An 11468-nucleotide genomic window follows, 5' to 3' on the forward strand; every position below is an offset into this window, starting at 1 on the left:
TCGATGATAATTTTATTCACAGTTATATATGTGGTGCACTATAAATAATCAATATTCACCGTGTAATAATTAATTGTCGTATTGGAACAAATTTATAATTAGTCGTTAAGCGCTTCCGCTATAAAAAAAAAATATATATCTGCTTGTAACTACAGACTACAAAGGTATAACAGTCGTAAATTAGTTTTCAGCTTTTCACCCATATAGAGCTGCAGTGAATGACCGAAAAGATCGTTTGACGATTCCAGTGAATACCATAGCGAGGTTATTACGAGGAGATTCATAAATCATAATCATTATATAGAAAATAATTTATTTACAGAACAAAAAATATAAGCAATATAACGAAACAGTTATATTTGAAACAAATTATTACCAAATAATTCTAAAAATACGTCCCTCAAACTATAAATTTATAAATCGCGAACATGCGTTGTTTTACAGTATTTTATTTTATTTACATAAATAAAAATTACTTTTCTACGAAGTATGCTTAAACTAGCAACATTTCTCAAATATGCCGTTATCCTTAAAATATATATTTATAGATGCCATAAAAAATGTTCAAAAAATGTATTGTCTATTCAGCAGGTCGATGGCATGTCTCTTACTCTTATCAGTCTTATCGAGTTACAAACACTAAAAAAATACGAAAAAACATAGGTACCTTGGTACCTACACATCTACAACCTTTCTCATAAATATTGAATGCGTGGGACGAGTGTAGTGAAGTAACACACGAGTACTCAAGAGAAATGTTGTTTCATTGCTTTTACTTTTTTTTTTTTTAGATTCTGAGCGGAGAGATGAATGTATTGGTTTTACCATGATGTGTGTGTGTTTTTATTTTTGTGTCTGTCATCATGTTTTGGGGCAGTAAAAGTGCTTCGATTTTTGACTTCAGTACCTCGTTCGATCAGAAAGTGAATCTAGTTGGTACTTTGGGGGGTCTAAAGTGAAAAATTCTTAATACTTTTCTAAATAATCGAGAAAAACAAACTAAAAATTAAGGGGAAAACGGGAAATTTTACGCACACTCATTTTTCGACAAAATCGATTTTGGTTTTTGATGTAATTTAAAAAAAATGACCATAGATACATGAAATTTTCACCGAATATTTATATAAGTATATTCCATCCACCATGCAATTTTCAAAAATTTTCGACTTAAGTTGAATTATTCATAGGCATTTGAAATTTTCGATCATTATTAGTTTTTTTTAAATTAATATTGATAAAAATGTATTTGTTAGGCAGAAAAGCTTTAAAATTTAATACAAGGCTCTTAACATATTGTTACAATAACAGTTGAATAATAAAAGAAATTCAGTCACAATTATTTTTTATAAGCATTCAAAGTTTGAATTTTGACAAAATACGTAAAAATCATGAAAATTCACAAATTATTTTTAGCTAGAAATTCATAAAAAAATTTCTTTTCAAATCTAAGAATTAAAAATTTAATACAAGATTCCTTACAAGTTTTTCAATCTTTATCACATATAAAAAGTCCAGCGGAAATTCACATTAAATTTTTATGAGCATTTGAAATTTAAATTATTACAACATTGGATTTTCACTGTTAGCGATTTCCTTATTTTGGTGTAACTCTAAAACAAATGACCGCAGATACTTGAAATTTTTACTGAATGTTTATATAGGCATTTTCTATATTTGATACAATTTTCAAAATATTTTAATTTGTTTTGAGCTGTTTACTGACATTTTAATTTTTTAACTTTTTTGGTTTTTTTTTTCTATAAATATCGATAAAAAATTATTTGTGCTGTAGAAAAGCTTGAAAATTTAATACAAGGCTTCTAACACATTGTAACAATAGCAGTTAAAAAAATATTAAAAATACATTTGCACGATTTTTTTTTATAAGCATTCAAAGTTTGAGTTTTGACAACATACGTAAAAATCACGAAAATTCGTAAATTATTTTTAACTAGAAATTCATAAAAATTTTTCTTTTTAAATCTAAGATTTGAAAATTTATAATAATCTATAATATATCCTAGACAGATAAACCGTCTTCGTTCAGAATCGTTTATCGTATACAATGATATAATATCATTGCATTCAAATTTAACCTACCCTAGTCAGAGGTTCACCCCACCCCCTAAATGTACAGCAGAGCGATACCCACTTACCCGCTTTTTAATAGTTATTTTATATAGGTATTATAATTATTATATATAAGAACAAGTATATATATTTTAAGTGATGGTTCGATCTTCGATACTAGGTACTATATTTTAGTATTAGGTACTAAAAAATTGTTTTGTTTTTGTGTATAGCGATTTCATCAAAATATTCCGAAAAACATGTTATGAAAATATTTTGGATCGCTGTAACAGATATTTTAAATTTTAATTCAATTATTGTATACGAAAAAATACTTTGGACGGAGACAGTTTGATTTTTTGGTAATCATGAAAAGCAAAACAATTATTTTAATAAATGTTCGTGTTAATTGTTATTATTTTTTTTTTTTTTTTTCACGATTGTGAAAAAAAAACCATTTTGGTAATAATTTTTTTGACCCATCAAACTACCGAAATAGATTTAATTAAATACCAGAACCTTTTTTCAAAAAGAATAATGTTGGAGACATTTTTCTTTGTAAAAGGTGTCTCTTCAGACATAGGCGCCCGCAGGGTGCAAGCTGGGGCATTTCCCCCCTGGCTTTTTCAAAATATTTTTTTTAATTGAATGTTTTAAGATAAATTACTATACATAGTGTCCCACAGAGATCTGACATTCTGACAAATGAAATAACTTTTGTTCTAATCAATATTTAAAAAAAATGTCTTTTAAATATAATTCATAGACACTTGCGCTACATTTTTAGAATACGGGAAAAAGTATAAAAGTATATAAAAGTATATATACTGCGGGCGCCTATGTCTTCAGACACAAAAATGAATAAAAAACACGTCATAACAATAAGTGTAAGATTAATACGTTCGTCGCACTGTTAAGGATCTTAAATTATTATTTTTTAAATGTTTTATCATTTTTGAATGATTTTCAGTAAAAATATTTATTTGTATAATATTATAATCAAACACATCTCTCTGTTCTCAATTCAGTCAATTCTATTATATCGTCTAACTTTTTATTGGCACGTAAATAACATACAAACATTTAACAATTTAACATAACGTACAAATAATTTGTTTAATTAACAATATTCTTAGCTATAGTTGTTTCATGAATAATAAATATCTATATGACCATATATAATAATATTATAATTAGATATTACCTAACAAATATGGATATAATATCTTGTTATTATTAAGCCGCGTCCACACCTGAGCACGCGCAGACCGAGCATATTGTGTGCTCATGTTGTGCGTTCTACAAATTTGCATGATTTTGACGCACAGCGAACGCGAGCCGAGTCGGTCGGCTCGGCGTGACGCGTGAGCACACATGCTCGGTCTGTGCGTGCTCAGGTTTGGACGCGGCTTTACGTATATAATAGGTACTATACATACTCTGTTATTATGATGTATGAATATACCTTTAAAAGTACGTGAAAACATAATATTTGCACGTATATTGGATTTTAAGGTTCATGGCTAAAATTGAGTTATGAAATCAATATAATTACTCACCTTGAGGTCACCAATGGTGTGACCTACGAGAAACCACCATCTCGACGTTGGACCATGTTTATAAAATATAATTTCGTTATTTTTTATGTATCTACATTCTACGCATATATATTATATTAACATGTAATTCAAATAATATACCAACCAAATAAAAGTATTAAATTTAAATCTGAGAATGTTTTAAGTGATTTAAAAATTAATAAACATACACCTTGGGTATAATATCTATGAATACTAATGATGCCACAACAACACATTTTTTAATCAGTTAGTTAGTTAGTTAGTTCGTCATGTTCTTTACAAATATATCTAATTATCTATTATTGTTCATTTTCGTTTTATATTGCTGAATTTCCAACATCCTACTTATAAATAGCTAGTGACTAGACATTATCAGAATCAGCCAACTTAGTTTTAAATAATCTAATTACTATATTCCGTTTTGATAGACTCCGAGAAATATTTTCATCCTTTAATACTATTACCTGTGTAACAACACACTAGAAATATATTGAGTTCCGAGTTAATGATTTTACAAATGTAGATGAACAAGAAAATATTATAAAAAATTATTTTTATACAAACAATACTTAAAAATGTAAGATATAATAATGTGTATATTCCAAAATTGAATCAGATTTTAGATACACTTGAATGTGCTTTATTTGTGCACCACTTAATTGCCAAAATCTATCTTTTCGATATCCGCCAAATTCGTTTACCATCAGTATAAAAAAATATATTTTCCGCCACGACAAATTTCAGTTTTAGAATTTGGTACATTTTGCTTTTAACTATAAAAAATATTGCATAAAATATAGACTAGGCACACTATAATATTATTATTTATTACAAAAAAAAACTCGACATTTGTACAAGGAGAAACTAAGCTCCAGGTTTTTTTTGTGATTTAATGAGACCTAACTTTTTAGGGAGCTAATTTTGATTTAGATGGTGTTAAAAACCCAAACACCTACCTAGTTGCGCACCAGTGACTATAATTCAATGATTTCTGCAGCGTAAGACGTGAAGTACTACCCAATATTAAGTAAAATATTTAAAGAACATAATATTATCTGATAATCGAATAAACAGCAGGTCATTGAACAGAAACAAATGAAAACACACTCATAATTTAAATAATATTTATAAAGGTTACAATTAATAATTCAGTGTCATTGGACTCAGTGGAAAATAGTTTTTTATTTTTTTTTTATTTATTAATTTAATTGTGTCGATACACTAGGTAATTTTACAATGTTAACGGAAAAAATTTAATGACCACTGGCGCCGATGAATGTTATATTATGCTTGGAAGGGTGATGACTGATTTAATTTCCATTATAAAAAATAAATGTTATACCATGTGCACCAAACAATCAACGAATTTTAAAAGAAAATAGCAGACAATTTATTGAAATATTAATTAAAAATAGATCTTTAAATGAGTGGTGTGGTCGATTTTACTAATATATCTATGCGAAAGTAACTGTGTCTGTCTGTTACGCTTGTCGCTTTTATGCCTTAACTTAACACTGCACCGATTTTTTTGAAATCTGGTACAAATATATATCAGACCTTAGAAAAGACGTAGAACCTAATTTGCCTTTTGTAACGAAAAAAAGATTTGTTGGGATTGATATAAAGTATGAATGTTGAACGATGAATATTTTTATTTATTTAATATTGTTATTTGGTCAAGTTTATACTTTTAGTTAAAAAAATAAAATAGTTATTATGGTTGAATTTATAATTTTTGTTCTGTATTTTATATTTGTTCAAAACCATTTAACTTGGTAAAAATAGTATTGCTAACGCTAATTTTTAGATCTTTATCCTTTGAATTTACACATCATGCACATCATTAGCACCTTGGCACTCAAGACTCAACGTGTCAATAAGACATTCGTATATACACAGGCACGTACACAGAATAAAATTTCAGAAGGGGGGTGAACTAACCTAACCTACCCCCCTCCCACCCACCCATTGTATACGTGCCTGTATATACGCACCTTGACACTTTGTTACCTGTAAACAGTAAATATACTACTTGCATAATCACAAATGTGTTTTACGGGTAACGCTGGGTGGAATGGCTATAATATAATTGTATTAAATAATAATAATGTATTCTGATTGATTCACTAACTGATCAACGTAAAGTCTAAATATTTCAGTTGAGGCTTGCTATTTTCACGGAACACCATCGAATGTGCACTAAGAAAGCATTTTTCAAAATTTTAATTTTAAAGCGGTGCTTGCACAAGTATTTTGAGGTTCAAAATGGAAATTATTATGTTTTGAACATTATTTCACCGAATATTAAATAAGGAATTGAACAAAGTTTGAATTATATTGTAGAGTTGGCATTTTTAACGGGCAACGAAAAATGCACGGAATCAGCTATAGTGTATAATATATAAATAAATTAGGAAAGCTCTCTCTGTAAGAGTGCTAAATTTTTCCATTTTTCTAAACTATTTTAATAAAAAGCGATAAACTATAATTTAATGTACAATGTATCATGTATGTACATTAACTACGGAAAATAAATCAATATCTTAATATCAATAATCGTTACAATAAAATCCTAATTGCAGGTATATAGACACATTTTCCTTGTGTTCAAAGTGTGCTCTATGGTTCGTTTTTCAACATCCATGTAGACTTCTATTGAGTGGTTAATAGTGCTCCCACAGTCACCACACATGAATTACGTTTTGGCTTATGAAAATCGAATAATTTTAGAGCTTTCTGAATTCCCGATTTCTAAATGTATTTCAATACAACATCACAATAAACTATAATTTTATATTATATTATATTCGGTAAAATTAAGTGCACTTATTAAATACCTAAAATGATGTTCAACAGTCACTCGAGTGAAAAATTTTTATTTTAGAAATTGGAAATTCCTGTTTGAACTTAGGTACTACAAAAAAAAAATCATTTTTTACGGTATCGCCTCAGGTTAAAATGTACTTTACCACCCATGCATATTTTTCAATTTTTTTTTCATTTACTAATTTTAAAATTTAATGTGTTAATTTAGGTGGTTCCAAGTAAAGCTATTAGCTAATTATAATTATTATTGCCATAAGGTTCATTAATTACATTTCACGAACCAATCTTTAGATATGGTTATTGGTAACCTATATACCTATCTTTAGTAATTATTATAAAATGTTGAGAACCAATGACACTTCCAATTTTCAAATATTCGTTTATAACTTCATCTGATAAGATACCACCGTGATAGCACTATCGCGGTTAAGCTAAAAACCGATAGTTCCGAAAAGTTAATATTTGTGTTATAAAGTAATATATAGTATAATATAACTATTTTTACCGTGTTGAATTTTCATAATTTCCGATTGATATTAATATTTAATTTGCATTTTGCCCAAACCAAAGGTTGTATTACAAGGTTGTACATTCTCGTGATCAAATTTTGCACACCTGAAATGTCATGTTTTTGATAGATTATGCATAATCTACAGTCTGTGCTGTATAACATACACACTCAATACTTAACTGTACATATTTAAATATTTTATTCTAGTGACGTGTGTTATATTCAAAAGTATGCATATCTATTGGTTAACATATTTTTAGTTTTATGAAGTGTTTTGGTGATTTAATCTAGGTATATGGTTAATGAATGTTCAATATTTGATTAATTCAGGCTATGGCTGCTGAAAGGGAACGCCGTTCTAATGCTGGCAACAAACTAGCACGTTTATTGGATGAAGAAGAAGCTGCAGATGATGAATTTTACAAAACTACCTATGGTGGTTTCAATGAAGATGAGGAAGACAATGATTTTCATTTTGTCGATGAAGAAGCACCAGATGAAGTTGATTCAGATTTCAGTATTGATGAAAATGATGAAGTGATATCAGACTTTGAAGATGAAGAATTAGCTAAAAAAAAAACAAATAGGTAGGTACAATACAATTACACAATATCGGGCTTAATATACATCTGTAGTTAAATTATAGACTTATTAATATGTAGACTGTGTGTGGAGGATTGCCCAGTGTGAACATTGTTAAAAAGAGATAGTCAATGCATCTGTATTATAATGATATCCTACTGTCTAAAATATATGCTATGTTTTTCTAAAAGAAATGTTATCCTTGTAAAATTTTTCTCTTGTTATAATGGGTATAAATAGTACTTAAGTTGTGTTCAATCTTCTTCTATCAATGTTGGCCCCTAAACCTCTCTCTGTGTTATCAGTCCATTTCTTTATAGTTCTGTGACTTAAATATTTATTTAAGTATTTGTATATTTTTATGATTCAGTCTGTAAGTTGGTCTCACACCAATTGTTATTATTAAATAGATGTATAGATAAATACCCGAATAAATACAATTACCTAAATATACATTTAATGAATTTGATCGAATTTGGCACCAAGGGCTCCTCCACAAAATTAAAGCAATTTTCCCCCCATACTTGTATTTACTTATAAAATCATATCTTAATGATTGGCACTTCTCTGTGCGCTCAGGAACAACTTTTACAAATATTTCTAAAATATAAGCCGGTGTCCCTCAAGGTGCAGTTATTGCACCACTCCATTTTAACATCTACACTGCGGATCAACCCACTAAAACACAATGGTAGCCGACTTTGAGGATGTCAAAGCACTACTTGCATGCCACTCTGATCCAGACACAGCTGCCTCTTATATGCAAACCCATCTTGACCTACTAGCCTCATGGTACATGGAATGGGGCCTGAAATTAAAACAAACGAAATCATTACGCCCTGCTTTCACACTACGTCCCAGCGACTGCCCACAACTATTCCTTAATAATTAACCTCTGCCTTACTTTCAAAAACGTAAAATATCTTGGACTAACCCAAGACTGCCGGGTCACGTGTGTTCCTTTTTGGTAATTGTTTTTAATATAGATTAGTTTATTTATGTATTCTGATTTTTGATTGATTGGTACTTTATTAACTGAATAAGTAATATTATTAAAAAGTATAAGATAAACAAACCTTTAATAGAAAAAGTAAATGCTTTGCGTGAGTGTGATAATATCTTTTGACGATTTCATAGTTTTTTAAGTAAATATCTATTTTATCGAATAAATTCATTTTATAGTTAGAGAAATAATTTTCTATCAATGATATTTGACTTTAAAAAAATGTAGATTTTTTAAGTAGAACTCAAGATTTCATAATCAACTCAATGAGAAACAATATTGTGTTATCTCTGTCTTACAAATTTACAATATGCATTCAAGAGAACCAATTTTGTGTTGTTAGCAGTAATATTGAAGTGAATAGACGATAAAATGTAATAGTGAGAACATTTTTAAAATCATCTCATAGTTTTTATCGTTTTTTAAAATTTTAATCCAGTTACAAGGCTTAAATACTTATATAAAAATTGTAATACCTTATACCTATATTATTATATTATTGCTCATTTCAAAATTATAATATTCATAAACACCTAAAATTTACTAATAAATATCCTTGATAATATTTTATCTTCAAATTTAATAATAAATCAATTTTCTATATTATTTAACTAAACAACCCAAAATTACTATGCTAACGCTAATTACTATGTATTATGTTTGTAAGATAGAGAGAACACAACAAGTTTTGCTTCCTTTTAACAATATAAATGGTGTGCATCGTTTAATAATTTGTTTAGTGAATAATAAAATTGTTGGGGGACGAGGTGGCCGAGCGGTTTAACGCGTCGGCTGTGGCTCAGGCGGACCGGGTTTGATCCTCGACGATCGGGCGACATTTTTCTCCGGGCAAGTCCGGTGTCCGGAGAACAAGTGCCGCCATCCCCCACTCCGGAGCATGGCAGAAACCTTCGGGTGCCCCGATAGAAATTCTGCCAAAACTCTCACCCACGTGTAACCAACCTACCGTTCCATAAAACCGAGCATAAAACCTACAGTACTACCTCCTTCCCAATGGCCTTAGTAGCCGCAGGATAATTAAAAAAAAAATTAAAATTAAAAAAATTAAATTGTTATGTAACTTAGTAATGTATTTTATTTGACTGAATAATATTTTAAAAATAAAGATTTTTCTATTAATCATTTTTTTATTGTACTTTAATATTGTCAATTTGATGTCCATGATTAAAAACTTTAATTTGTCTCATTTTATCATTAGAGCATATTAGGTGTATATTTCAAGGTTTTTGATATATAATTTTAACTCAAAATTAGTTTTACTGAACATTAATAAATTCACTTACAATTATTGCCCATACAACTATACAAATAATGACACCGTTAAACTTGTTGATGATTTGGATTTTCTTACTAGTGATATGTGAATATTTTCAAAATTTGAGGGTTATATAAAAGGATCAAGAACCACTGGTAGAGAGGTTTACCTAATTTATTTCATTTGTTTTAACTATTCTTAATAATTTTATTTTATTTCAGATACCAAGAACCTAAAATACCAAAACCTGTTGAAAAAAATGAAACTCCAAAAAGAAAACGTTCCAGGACTGAAAAAGTGGTGGTGGTGGCGGCCGCTGAGACGTCATATGAACGAAAGTCAATACGTCAATCAACAGCAGTTAAGTCTCAGGAGACAATAGAACGTATTAAAGAACGTGTTAGTAAAATTAAACGAAATAAACCTATGCCTCCAGAAGAAATGCCTTCTCAGCAAGAATTGTTGGAAGAAGCAAAACTCACAGAAGAAGAAAATTTAAAATCATTAGAAAAATTTGAAAAATTAGAATTGGCTAGAAAACAGACAAGAGCTAAACCTCGCGTCACATACCTGACATCTGTTAAATTTCTTAGTAAAGCATATCCATTATATGCTGAAGATAACAATATAAACATTGAAGGTGAAGAACATGACGTGAAACGTGAACGTTGTGAGTATTTTGAGCGCACTTCCATCACAGTGAATGAACCTCATGAGTTTGAACGAATGTTTCCCAAGAAAATAGCCAAACCTTCCAGACCCCCTAGAAAATGTGTATTTACTGAAGATTATGCCAGATACAGGGATCCTTTGACCGGCCACCCTTATAAAAATCAAAAGATATATTCCATATTAAGATCTGTATACTCTATGCATTTAGATGAAGCTTTTGCTAATAAATAAAATACAAGTTTTAACTTTTAAAACTACTATTACAATCATAATATTAACTAGGTAGGTAATAACTAAGTTATATTTAAGGAATAACTAAAATTATTGATGATTATTTTTTTCATTGTAATATATTATGATTTGACATATTGAAATTTAGAATGAATTTAAGAATGGATATATAGCATGTTTATAATAAATAAAAAGCTAAAGACATTTTATACCTAGATATAGTCATTTTTAAATTTTGTTTAGTATTTAATAATGATATCCTCTAATCTTCAAAAAAATATCTTGAAATAAGACACTTGATAATTATTATTATAATTAGGACCATAAAGGTTTGCTATGACTGATCAATTCTACTACTCCTGTATTAAAAATATACTAATAATCTGAAATACATTCCACGAGTTATGCTAATATAATTATAGATATACACAATTTTACCTAATATATTATATAGTACACATACTAAACTAACATAAGGTATGTTTTTTTTAAATTATTACCATGTTTAAAGTTAAAACTGATGTGATAACTACTAACTTCTCATGGTCCTAACTATAGTTAGGTATAAATGCTTAACATTGAAATTTGAATGGGTAGCATAATATTGGTATACAATAATACAATAAATTATTTGTCACTAATGTATTTTCCATAAGATATCTATAAATGTGTTTCGTGTTTAAAAGAACAGCTGATATACATTTTGTTTTAGTGTTA

General features: G+C 28.8%; 1 protein-coding gene across 2 annotated transcripts; it reads left to right on the forward strand.

The window, feature by feature from the left end:
- The first annotated feature begins 6907 nt into the window (after nucleotides 1–6907).
- YL-1 (Vacuolar protein sorting-associated protein YL-1) lies at nucleotides 6908–10968 on the forward strand. Of its 2 annotated transcripts, none has more exons than XM_015509664.2 (3): nucleotides 6908–7215; nucleotides 7279–7574; nucleotides 10070–10968. In XM_015509664.2, exons 2-3 carry the CDS (start codon nucleotides 7321–7323, stop codon nucleotides 10749–10751), a joined length of 936 nt encoding a protein of 311 aa, XP_015365150.1. In that variant the 5' UTR covers nucleotides 6908–7215; nucleotides 7279–7320; the 3' UTR covers nucleotides 10752–10968. The 2 variants fall into 2 exon arrangements, with proteins under 2 accessions (XP_015365150.1, XP_015365142.1); XM_015509656.2 differs by having other exon boundaries at nucleotides 6909–7215; nucleotides 7318–7574.
- Nucleotides 10969–11468: the final 500 nt, after the last annotated feature.

Source organism: Diuraphis noxia, unplaced genomic scaffold, assembly GCF_037042655.1.
Source record: "Diuraphis noxia isolate RWA-SAM2 unplaced genomic scaffold, SU_Dnox_SAM2 contig0002, whole genome shotgun sequence".
NCBI classification, from domain to species: Eukaryota; Metazoa; Arthropoda; class Insecta; order Hemiptera; family Aphididae; genus Diuraphis; species Diuraphis noxia.

Bases quoted from the DNA above. Each gene is read 5' to 3' on its own strand.
- YL-1 (XM_015509664.2), top strand. From the start codon at position 7,321: ATGGCTGCTGAAAGGGAACGCCGTTCTAATGCTGGCAACAAACTAGCA. The intron at 7,575-10,069 runs GTAGGTACAATA...ATTTTATTTCAG, and splicing joins GCTAAAAAAAAAACAAATAG to ATACCAAGAACCTAAAATAC.